The 11,619-nt window shown below is 36.4% G+C and overlaps 1 protein-coding gene across 1 annotated transcript in view; it reads right to left on the bottom strand.

Annotated features, from left to right (window-relative positions):
- LOC110021421 (outer envelope protein 64, mitochondrial) overlaps positions 1–10,758 on the bottom strand; it is a 56,719-nt gene extending 45,961 nt beyond the window's left edge. The window contains exons 1-8 of the mRNA XM_020719905.1: positions 10,711–10,758; positions 9,426–9,814; positions 9,173–9,325; positions 8,238–8,362; positions 7,575–7,700; positions 7,158–7,340; positions 6,877–7,021; positions 5,915–6,083 (exon numbers count right to left, since the gene is read on the bottom strand). Coding sequence (XP_020575564.1) covers positions 5,915–6,083; positions 6,877–7,021; positions 7,158–7,340; positions 7,575–7,700; positions 8,238–8,362; positions 9,173–9,325; positions 9,426–9,814; positions 10,711–10,758 — 1,338 coding nt within the window. The remainder of the gene's footprint in view (positions 1–5,914; positions 6,084–6,876; positions 7,022–7,157; positions 7,341–7,574; positions 7,701–8,237; positions 8,363–9,172; positions 9,326–9,425; positions 9,815–10,710) is intronic.
- Between the last annotated feature and the right edge of the window lie 861 nt (positions 10,759–11,619).

Genomic DNA, 11,619 nt, shown 5'->3' with positions numbered 1-11,619 from the left:
CGACGATCTCTTCTTCTCATAAGAAAATAATCAATTTGTGTTTTATTAGATCCACTCTTATAAGTAATAAGATGTTCATCCCTTTTCTTGAATAAAGTATTAGTAATAACAAAATCAAACGCTAAAGCAAAATCTAAAATAACTTTACCTTCTTCATTAGTTACTCCGAAACCGTAGCCACCATGAATATTTCTGAAATCTTCTACCACTCTACCGACATGTCCATTTAAATCTCCTCCAATAAAAATTCTTTCTTCAAGAGGTATCATTTGTATTAAGTCTTCTAAGTCATTCCAAAATTTATCTTTAGACTCTAAATCTAAACCTACTTAGGAGCATAAACACTTATAATATTAAAAATCTTAGTATCAATGATAATCTTAAGGGCTATAATTCTATCACCAACTCTATTAATTTTTACAACATTATCTTTCAAACTCTTATCTATAATTACACCTACACCATTTCTAGTGCGACTCTTACCAGAATACCAAAGTTTAAAACCTAAATTATCAATCTCCTTAGTCTTTTCTCCCACCCACTTAGTTTCTTGAATACATAAGATATTAATTTTCCTATGAATCATAATATCAACTAATTCCATTAATTTACCATTGAGAGTGCCTATATTCCAAGATCCTATCCTAATATTAGTTTCATTAGTTTCATGGACTAACTTCTTTACCCGCATTTGCCCGTAATGTGGGAACCCTTGCTTATTTAACACTACACCCGGGCGCCGGTGTAGCGGCCCTTGCACACTTTTCACTGTATTCAGGCTATACAGCGCGTCGCTTCCAGGGGACGCCCTAGCAATTACACAATGATCAAAAGAATTCATGTCATGATTTTTTCGACAAGTTTTACGCTGGCTGTCGACTACCTAACGCAACCCTCCACTTTTGGTAAAACAAAAATTTCTAAAATATTTATAAAAATATTTATAAAAATAAAACAAAAATACTTAAATAATAACTTTTGCATGATTTATAACAACGACTTTACAAAATATTTATAAAAATAAAACAAAAATTTCTTTTGCATGATTAAAAGAACTATGCATAAAAAAGACTTAAATAATAATTTTTGCATGAAAATATTTCTATGAAAATTTATAAAAGTCCACGGCTAGTCACTTGGATTGAGGTTAACGAATGCCTTCTGTAGATTGTCGGACCGGTAACTCCTGTTCATAATCGGGAAGCACACAGCCCAGCTCTGAGCCCTTACTTTCACCAAGGTCTTATACCCACTCTTGATCTTTCATATGTGGCTAAGTGTTTCGTTTGCTTGTGATTTATACGACTCGTTTTTCTGACATTTGTGCTAAGTTTTTACGTCTTGTTTAGTTTTCTTGCAAGTTTATTTAAATCTCCGGCAAATCATGTTATGGCAAATCATGTTATGCTCGCAACATTAATAACATAACAGTAGCAGATGCTCAGGTACGCTTTTACAGTATCTACAGCATTTTACTTTACTGCAGTTTACTTTTCAAGTACATTTTTATTTACCTGCAATTTGATTACTCTGCATGCAAAACCAAATCTGAAACCAAAATCAAAACAAAATAAAACCAAACTTTGACACCAAAACTGTGAAACATAAACTACAATTTTCAAACACTTAAACCATTGAGTTGTCACGACGACAGGAGCTTAGAGCCAACTTTGTGGGCAGCACGACGAGGAGCTTGGACCGAGCGGCAAGAGGATCTTCTTCAGCATTATCTCTTCCTTAGCATAATAACAACTCATAGGATTTCGAGGTAGCTCGCCTAGCGCGTCGTAAATCCTCACACTCCCTTTTTAGGCTCTTGTACAATTATGTTGTGCAGTGTAAGTCCTAACTCGACTTAGGTTCTAAGGTTGTCATATGATACGATGTAAACCCTCATATCTCTATGGGTTATTTGCATAATCAGACATTATGCAAGTTTAAGTCTCAAATAATAAAACTGACAGGATTAAACAATTAATTAACATCGTCTCTAAAAAAAATATAGCCACACCGTAGGATAGTCTGGGAAGTCATCGAGATTTACCTCGGATCAGTGACATCCCCTACCTGTTCCTTCCTTTGTACTCCTGAAAATAAGTGTTCCGCATTGAGTCATTCCCACTTGATTTTCTTCATCTTACCTTGAAAACCTGAACCTTGAATTCTTAAAGACTAGAACCATTGATCATTATCGAGAGTTTTCTCAAGAGACTCCTGTTATTTGGAATGTAATTAACTATAGGGGTTTGCCTCTATAGGGAACTTGGAACCCAGGTAAAATAAACTCTATTTAATCTTTGTATTAGATAGGGGAACTTGTGGGTCATATATAAAAGGTTCGCAGATTAAACAGATGTCACAAATCTCTTAATTTGCAGGATTGGATCTATCGCCGAGGTCTACACTTATCTTTCGGGAGGGTGTAGTATTCGCGGTATCAGGTACGATTATGCAAACTATTGGACGAATGAGATCCACTTGGTTTCACTTTTCAAAAATCAAAACATACTACTTTTAAAACTCAAACTATATATAACTTTTATACTTAAATTAAATTTCAAAAATTATTTTCATATACCATATTTTCAAATCTATCGAAAAAGTTGACCGACATGGAGTACATTAAAGAGTTCACTAGCTTGGTCCTTGAAATCCCTGATATGTCAGATAAGGACGCTATGTTCAATTTTATGGATGGAATCCAACAATGGGCAAAGACTGAGTTTAGGACACGCGGGGTGCAAAATCTTGTCACTGTCATCGCAGTCGTTGAAAGCCTAGTTGACTACCCAAGAGAATCCACAAAGCCAAAGGATAAGAAGAATACATATGTCAAAGAGGGGCAAGGCAAGGATCAAGATAAGGAGGAGAGTCTTCGCGAATCAACCCCATCCAAGGCAAGAGACAAGAGGAAGTCTAATAACAAAATGAAACTGCATAACAACTGCTTTCTTTGTGGAAGACCTCATTGGGCAAGGGATTGCCCTTAGAAGAAGACTCTAAACTCTCTCCTAGCAAGCCATCAAAAGGAAGAGATAAGTGATATGGCAGCACAAGTTGAGTTATACAATTGCTGAATGGGATGCAAGCTCCAGCAAAACCCCGGGTAAAGGGGTTACTCTTTGTGGAGATGAAAATAGGTGGGAAGACCACTAAGGCAATGGTGAACACGGGCACTTCTCACAACTTCATCTCCGTGGAAGGACAGAGGTTGAGTTTGCGGATGATTGAAGAAGGAGGCTTCATCAAAGTCGTCAATTCAGTAGCAAGGCCAATCCACGGAATAGTCAGAGGGATAAAGACCAGCATTGGAACGTGGTTAGGTATCTTAGACTTTTCTATTATTCCTATGGATTATTTTAAAATTTTCTTGGGGATTAACTTCTTGGATCAAGCAAGAGCATTCTCAATGCTCTTTGTCAATAGCATGTGCATCATGAAGACAACCAAGCTTGCTTAGTACCAATAATAAGAGTTAACAAGCAGGAAGGCAACATGCTATTAGTCATTCAATTCAAGGAGAGCATTACAAAAGATAAGAGAGTCACTTGGCAAGGGAAGTGGTGGAGACCCAAAAAGACTTATCAAGGGAAGTGGTCGAGGTTCTTAAAGAACTACCACCAAAAACGGAGAAAGATCGTCGGATTAGGCTGAAGCCAAAGACTGAGTAGTCAGCCATGAAGTCTCACTACATGAGAGCCCTCCCCCAAACGACCAAGGAAAAACTCAAGTTTGCCAAGAGCAAACAAAGGAAGTCCATTTGAGTGTCAAGGGGAAATCACAATGAGGGCATTGCGAGCTTAAGAGGGGGAAAGTGTCACGCTCCGCCATATTCTAGAAATTGGCAAGAGACTCGTAGGATAGAAGGTTCTAGAGAAGGCCAAAATATAGAGAGGCATCCAAGGGGCTCTAGAAGATTCCACCATATTCCGGAGAATGCTAGACGGAAAAACTCCAAGTAAAACTCAAGAATAACCTAGAAAGTTCTAGGGCTATGTATGTACATAAGAAAAGAGTGTAGAACTCTCTGAAAATTAGAATAATCTAATGTATTCTAGAATGTTCCCAAAGGCTTGGAGGGGGCTATAAGTAAGAGTGTGTCCCCTCATTTGTAATCACTCTAAAAGATTCCACCATATTCCGGAGAATGCTAGACGGAAAAACTCCAAGTAAAACTCAAGAATAACCTAGAAAGTTCTAGGGCTATGTATGTACATAAGAAAAGAGTGTAGAACTCTCAAAGAGTGTAGAACTCTCAACTAGAATAATCTAATGTATTCTAGAATGTTCCCAAAGGCTTGGAGGGGGCTATAAGTAAGAGTGTGTCCCCTCATTTGTAATCACCTAAGAAAGAATCTAAGCTTCCAAACATTCAAGTGTTGTAATTGTTTTTCTTAGTGAAGTGTTATTTTCTCCAATACTTCACCCTACTCTTCTTCTTAGAGGCTTTGTGCTTACAAGTCCAAGTGTTGTGAGGGAAATTAGGCTGATTTAGTGCTAAAGAAGAGCTTTAAAGCCGCACGAGTGAGTAGAGAAAAGTTAGCCGTGACACTATGCTCAAATGAATGTCAATAATGTTTTTCCATGGACATGTTATTGAAGTCGATATGGAGAATCTAAAAGGCATGTTAATTAATGGGAAAACAAAATTCCCAACCTTCAAAAAGCTATATATGGGTTCAAACAAAGTTATTGCGCTTTGTTGGATAAACTTTGAAGGCTCCTGTTAATATTAGATTAAAAAGCCATATTTTTCATCACTCTGTGTTTAATTGTTGTTCTTACTTTGACATAGCTATTCTTGATGTCAACGTTGATTGCTTTCTACTCACCAATAGTAATGCTTGAGAGATCATTGAACTAAAATAGTATTTGTCAAAGACACGTATCTCTAAAGTTTTGGGAAAGCCAAAAAAATTAAATAGTGTCGAGTTTGTATAAAGGAAAGAAAATTTTTTTCATAATGAATACATGATAATTATGTTCTTGAATAAATCAACCCTATTGGTCGCAAAGTGCCAACTATCCAATGGAAACTCTACAATCATCCTAGAATGTGAAATCCATAATAATGATTCTCTCCATCAACGCCGGGTTGGAAAAATTATCTTAATGCCACTTGACTAGATATGTCATATGTTGTTGATGTGATTATTTACTATAAACAAAACCTTAAAAAAAGACTCAAATTTTGTCCTAAAAATTTTTAGTTTAGCAACAAATATCCCAAAATAGGTCTCATATACTATAAAAAAAATAATTTAAAGATGGCACTTATTTTGATAGAGAAAATTTTGGATACATTGAGATTCAAAATGCCGCATCAGCATGCAGCCTCTTTATGGGTGAAAAGTTTTTGCCTAGAGTTGTAAGAAGGAAGTTAGTAAAATAAAATGGGATTAAAAACTAGTTGAAGAATTTGGCTTCCAAGCTATACAGCTTATAATCCTGAATTGTAATAATCAAGAAATTACCTCCATTGCAAGCAATCCTATCTTCAGCGAAAGAACCAAAAAATATAAAAACAAATCGTTACATCCTCAGAGATGCAGTCTTATCAAAAAAGAACATCACTCCACACCACACTTATTTGATGAAGAAAATTACACACACACACACAGAAAAAGAGAGAGAATGCTCCAGCATGAAGTGACTGTGGTTATAGGAAGTAATGTCATATGAAAGTCTACATAAAAAGGTGTATTTTTATTGTTGTTTTTACGTCTTCATAATTGAGGACATAATCCTCCTTTCGACACACTCACGTATGCATGATAAAGTCACAAATTTTCAGTCAATATTAAATTAATTTTCTCCTCAAAATGGCATGTTTTCATCAAGATAAATTAGAAAATCAGAAAAAAATTACTTGGAAACAACTAAAAATGACATGAGAAACCTACAACGAAATTACCTTTAAGAGACTACTGAGTGCAGCACGAAGTTCTGCCCTGGCTTTATACAAATATTTAATATTGTCATGTGTTGAGTTTAATGCAGCCCGTACACGTGCTGAGATCTCATGCCCCAACCTGGGCTTGACGGTGCTGATCCACTCCTCATGGTTTGTTTTGAACTCATATCTGGTAGTGTTGTTAGCAATGTCATTTATTCATCATAGATGATCCAATTTATAAAAATTTAAAGTGGAATGAGGTAGTGGAGATAACATCCTCCAGTTCTACTCAGCTTACACAGTAAGGAGCTAGTAAGCACAAATCTTCAACCAGTAAGCTCTCCCATTTTTTTTTTTCCTATTCTCTTTTGGATTTAGAGCATAGTATAGATGATACTTTGACATTTTTATAACATGACAGCTTGAGGAAGCAAAGTAAATTCAAAAGTCAATATTTCATTTCAGTTTTCTAAAAACAGTGTGTTTATAAGTCATTTCTGAGGTCAGAAATTGTTCCATGTACACGCACTATTAACAATCAAATGTCCTTGCGATTAATTCAAATAAGTATATTGAATTCCTCATGGCTGATTAAGTGCTTAAAAAGCTTGCTCACAAATTATAGACATGAAATATGAAAGCATTTTCTGGAATGACTATATTGTGTGCCTTTCATTACAATTTTTGAAATGGACTGCAATTTTGCAATGTAAAATTTTTTAGAGTTCTAAAAAATTTTAAATATGACGTCATGAAGCCTATAATTTGAAGTTAATCTACTTATAATTTTTTTAGAGCAGAAAAACCACAAAAATTTGTATCCCTTATATTTGTAAGTCAATCTACCAATAATGTTATATTTTATGCTTGTAATAAACAAGTAATCAGCAAATGCAAAAAAAAAAAAAAAAAGAAAAAAAGATTTAAAAAAAAGATGTAACTTGTAATAACATTTAAAATTCACATCCTAAATAACATACTTTTGAAGTGATAGCATTATTGTTGAAAGTGCCTGCAGAATTGATGTTCCTTGGTGCAGTTTCGTAGAGGGATCGCAAAAATCTTTTATACTTGGTACATTTGAAGCAATGTACTGACTAACATTCATATGCGTGGCTGGTTGGTCTGCGAAAAAAAAAAATGGCAATCAATGGTTTGGTAAAACATCGACAAACAATTTGCAGCCAAAATATATTGAAATATAAGCCTGAGTGGCCAGTGCAATCATAGCATTTAGGTTATTGAAGGATGGCAAACTTACACCCAGAAAGAGATTCAATGGCCTTGCTTAAAACATGCACAGTTTTCTGCTTTGGAATCCTAGAATATTGAAAGAAATCATCAGCAAATATAAATCGCTTTTCCCGTTTAACAACCGTTTGAGATGCTTGCAACAATAAGTGCCCAACACGATGAAAAATAGATGGATCTCGTGCAAAAAGCCCTGCAATGTAAACTCAGTCAATGTGTTGAATTAAAAAAAAAACAAGGATTACTTTAATTTTTTGTAATTTATTAGAAAACTTTTTACCTTATAAAATAAAGACATTTAATTTACCAAATAAATTAATTTAACCGACTTTAATTTCAAGCTCTCTTCGCGTAAACACCAAGTGTTACGTCGTGGTACAGAACTATTAAAGCCATGCGATGAGTGAAAATTATATACGAGACTCACCTACAGCACATAGACTTTGTGAGTTCGTCAAAATTCCAATGTTGGATACAATCCCATGAGAAGATCTAAAACCAAGAACGCCACAAAATGCAGCTGGAATTCTCACACATCCAATTGTGTCAGTACCTGCATTGGCAAAAGCAGACTCAAATAACCAGATATTGTGAAAATTGTCAAAGAATACTAATTATTTCTCAATAGCAAAACAAAAATATGCCAAGAAGCATCAGCCTGCATGGCTTTGATCATTGTATGCATATATATATATATATATATATAGAGAGAGAGAGAGATTATATATATGCCAAGAAAAAGATGATTCGTCTCAAAAGATTATGCAGACAACTAGCAAAAAGATTCTATAATAGTGAGCGGAAAAAGTAAGAGTATGGGCTTTAAAAAGCGGGTAAAGATTTAAGTTTGTGTTAAATTTGAAAAGAACGTGATATGAGTTTCTTGCCCTTTTTAGTTCCACCACTTCTAATTCTCAGTCTTGGCAAGAAACCTTGATTTATATTGACAAACAATATTATTTTTAAAATAAGACATAAGTTGTATGAATGAAATGGAAATTACAACACGGTTCTTTAACATGGATAATTCAAGGGATAAGGCTAGTAAAACAAAAAACAAGCCAATGGTTTAGACAGAAAGATAACACACCAAGGGCAAAGTCAACGAGACCCGCCGCAACTGCCACAGCAGAACCACTAGATGATCCTCCTGGTGTTTGCAAAGATGATTCTGGATTTATCGGCATGCCGTAATGCAAGTTCTCACCTGTGACTCTGCAAGAACAGAGAAACATGAGTTAAAATGAATACGCTCCCATTTATTTTCCTTAAAAGTATGGCAGGTGCAACAATCATGGATAGATAACATTAACTCTCCACAATAACAAAATTGTCTGCATGCAACAATTACCAATTTCATAAAATAGAGACAGAAGGTTTGCATGCACTGACGCTGAGAAAATTTATTAATTCAATACATGGGATTGAAAAACTGTTCTGAACATCCACACTAAAAGCAGAAGTAAAATAATACTTCCTGCAAAAACTCTTTTTGCGGAAAAGAGGGATAACTCAATCATCTTTTGTTGTGCCAATCAGGGAATTTACAACCTGACAAAATAATGGTTGTTCCATGCGCTCGGTATATCATTTTCAGGGAAAAATGCTTCTATTCATAATATGAGGATGGAATTCTAGATATCCATTCAAAATAAGAAATTGTTATGTATGCATTATCCTTTTCGTAAAGGCAATTAGAATAATCTGTAATAATTTACTCGTAGTAGTCTTTTTCAGACATGGAAAACATTCTATGCAGATTTATAACCATAAATATAAAAATGAACGGGAAAACGTAGCAAAATCACCGTATTAAGGGGAGCAAAACACAAACATATAAAGATTAAAATTTTAATACATCCTGATTTGAGCCATGTAAAAATATGTCTTTTTTCCTTATCAGCATCACCATTTTCTTTCTCCAAACAGTTTGGGGTCTGCTCCATAGAAACTCTTTTGTGCCCATTCGTGATAACTACTGAAACTGTAAGTATGATTCAAAATCAAATTAGTGAAAAAACCAACCCAAAAGCCAGTTCATCCATAACCGTCCTCCCAACTAAAGTGGCTCCCCGCTGCAGCAACAATGAGATCACCACTGCCGTTTTGCCCGCTGGCTCATGCGTCCGCTTCCAGTCTGGATTCCCAAACCCAGAAACTGAATTCTTGACATCAAAACTGCAACACCGAACAAACAGAAACACGATATCAAACAAATAAATAAACAATTAAAAGAAACCATTAAACCTGTACCGATGCACAGTCAGCGAATACAAACTTGTCCGCAACGGCGAAGGTGAGGTTCGAGAGGGGGTGCCGTGCGGCAGGAGGCGGCGGCTGCGGTGCCGGGAGGAGTTCGAATCGTTCAATGAAAGCACCGAAATCCTTCACGTGAGGAGAGGTTTCACTCGAACCCTTTCTCCTGCGACGAGCGGACTCGGCAATTATCAGAACGCCGACGAAGCTGAGGCCGGCGATGACCCATAGCTTGGTATTACTGCTCGAAGAATTGCTCCTCGTGATCCTCAGAGGTTTCGCGAACTCCAGCTTTGATATATTTCTACGATCAAGGAAATGTGAGAATAGGGTTTTGGGAGGGTTTTGGACGCTGAAACAAGAAGAAATAACAAAACTTCTCCACGAATATGCCTCTGCAAATCCGTAGGTCTAACGGAGCCGGGAAGAAAAATTGATTCCAGAAACGAAACGCACGGCAATATATACAATTAATATATATATATATATATATATATAATATATATATATATATATATATAAGTAAACACAAATATCGATTTCTCATACGCTCAGGGCCTATGATGAGAACCCCGCACCATGTGTCTATGATCCGACCTCCAACGCACTACGGATGGGATGGAACCCTTGCTAGAGAGAACTTACAGTTACCTTGACTACCAACTGGACAAAGAATGCGGCATATATATATCACTTTTAAGGATGGGTATACAGCTTCATTCTTAACTTTAATTATGTCATTTTACATTACAAACAGTAGTCAATGAATAATAACAATATTCTGATTATATCCCTTAGTGATAACAGGTTGGAGGGGAAGTCGATTGTTGTTGATGAAGTAGTTAGTCATGAATGTTGTTTGCGTTGTAGTACTAGCTTGTCATATAGTTCGTAGTTGAAATACATTGTAGAAGTTCTGCATGCCTCAAATGGTTGCTTCAAAAGCTATAATTAGCTAAAGAGGTCATAGCAGGAAGTTATAGATGTTTTGGGTCATGTTTACCGTGGTTGGTCACATAGGTCATAGTAATGAACGATGATAATGTTTGTAGTCTCGAGAGTTGCACGAGCTAAGAACCACGTAAGTCGTAGTTGGTCACATATGATGTAGCTGGTGGCAGAAGTCATAGTGGTGAGCTGTGAAGATATTCGTAGGCTATAGTGGTCGGAGTTGAGAGATACATAATCTATAAGTCACGTAGGTCATAGTTGGTCATGTAGACCGTATTGATGAGCTGTGATAATATTAGCAGGCGATTTGAGCATGAGTTAGGAGCTGCACTAGTTGTTAGCAACATAGGGCGTACTTTGTCACATAAGTCGTTTGGTGAGCTGCAATGGCTTCTGTAAGCCATTGCGATAAGAGCCGAAAGCTACGTGAGATGTCATGATGTTTGCGGACCGCAAAGATCGGAATCAAGAGTTGCACGTGTTGTGTATCATATAGATCATAGTCGGTCACCTAGGCCTTAGTTGTGAGCTATGATGACGTTCGTAAGCAAGCAACAGGGGTCAGATTCAAAAGCTACATAAATTGTGGACGATGTAAGTCATAGTAGTTAGCTATTTTGAGAGAGTTTTTGGAGTATAGAGGAAGTCAGTGCATTCACAGTCCATTGTTATTCTGTTTTTGGGAGACATCGTTGCTTGTATGTGAGGCGTCTGTTTTACATAGTGGTTGGGGTGTGTCCTTAAACCATATTGATGGTGCATTATTTCACTGTCTTTAGGAGAGGCCAATGCACCATACGAGAGTTGTGTTATTTTGTAGGATGTCTCGTTACAATGTAATGTTTGTTGAGATTATGCAACACATGTCTTGATTCCCGATGGTGGGTTTCATTGTAACAAGTCAAGGGCGGTCGATGCTCGACGGTGGTCAGTGGCAGCTTGTGGGCGGTGTTCAATAGCGATCAACGACAGCATGAGCGACAGATATTAGCCTTAACTATGATCTATAAATGATGTTGGGCTTCAGTTCATTCTATGAAGTTTTAGTCTCCTTCTAACTTGAGATATTCTCAAGTGGACGTAAGACTCTATTCATAGACTTTATATTATAAATAATGAAGGAATTCATACCTCTGTGATCGGGCGGCCTGAGTATATTTTCTCGATTGGAACACATTTGAAAAATATTTGAGTATCTTCATAATGTCATAATTGAGCTATCTCAGGCTAGTTTGATTCGTCTTGTTGAGATACTCGATTTTACT

This window comes from Phalaenopsis equestris, unplaced genomic scaffold (assembly GCF_001263595.1).
Source record: "Phalaenopsis equestris unplaced genomic scaffold, ASM126359v1 Scaffold000134, whole genome shotgun sequence".
Taxonomy (NCBI): domain Eukaryota; kingdom Viridiplantae; phylum Streptophyta; class Magnoliopsida; order Asparagales; family Orchidaceae; genus Phalaenopsis; species Phalaenopsis equestris.
This window is presented reverse-complemented; position numbering and strand designations above follow the sequence as displayed.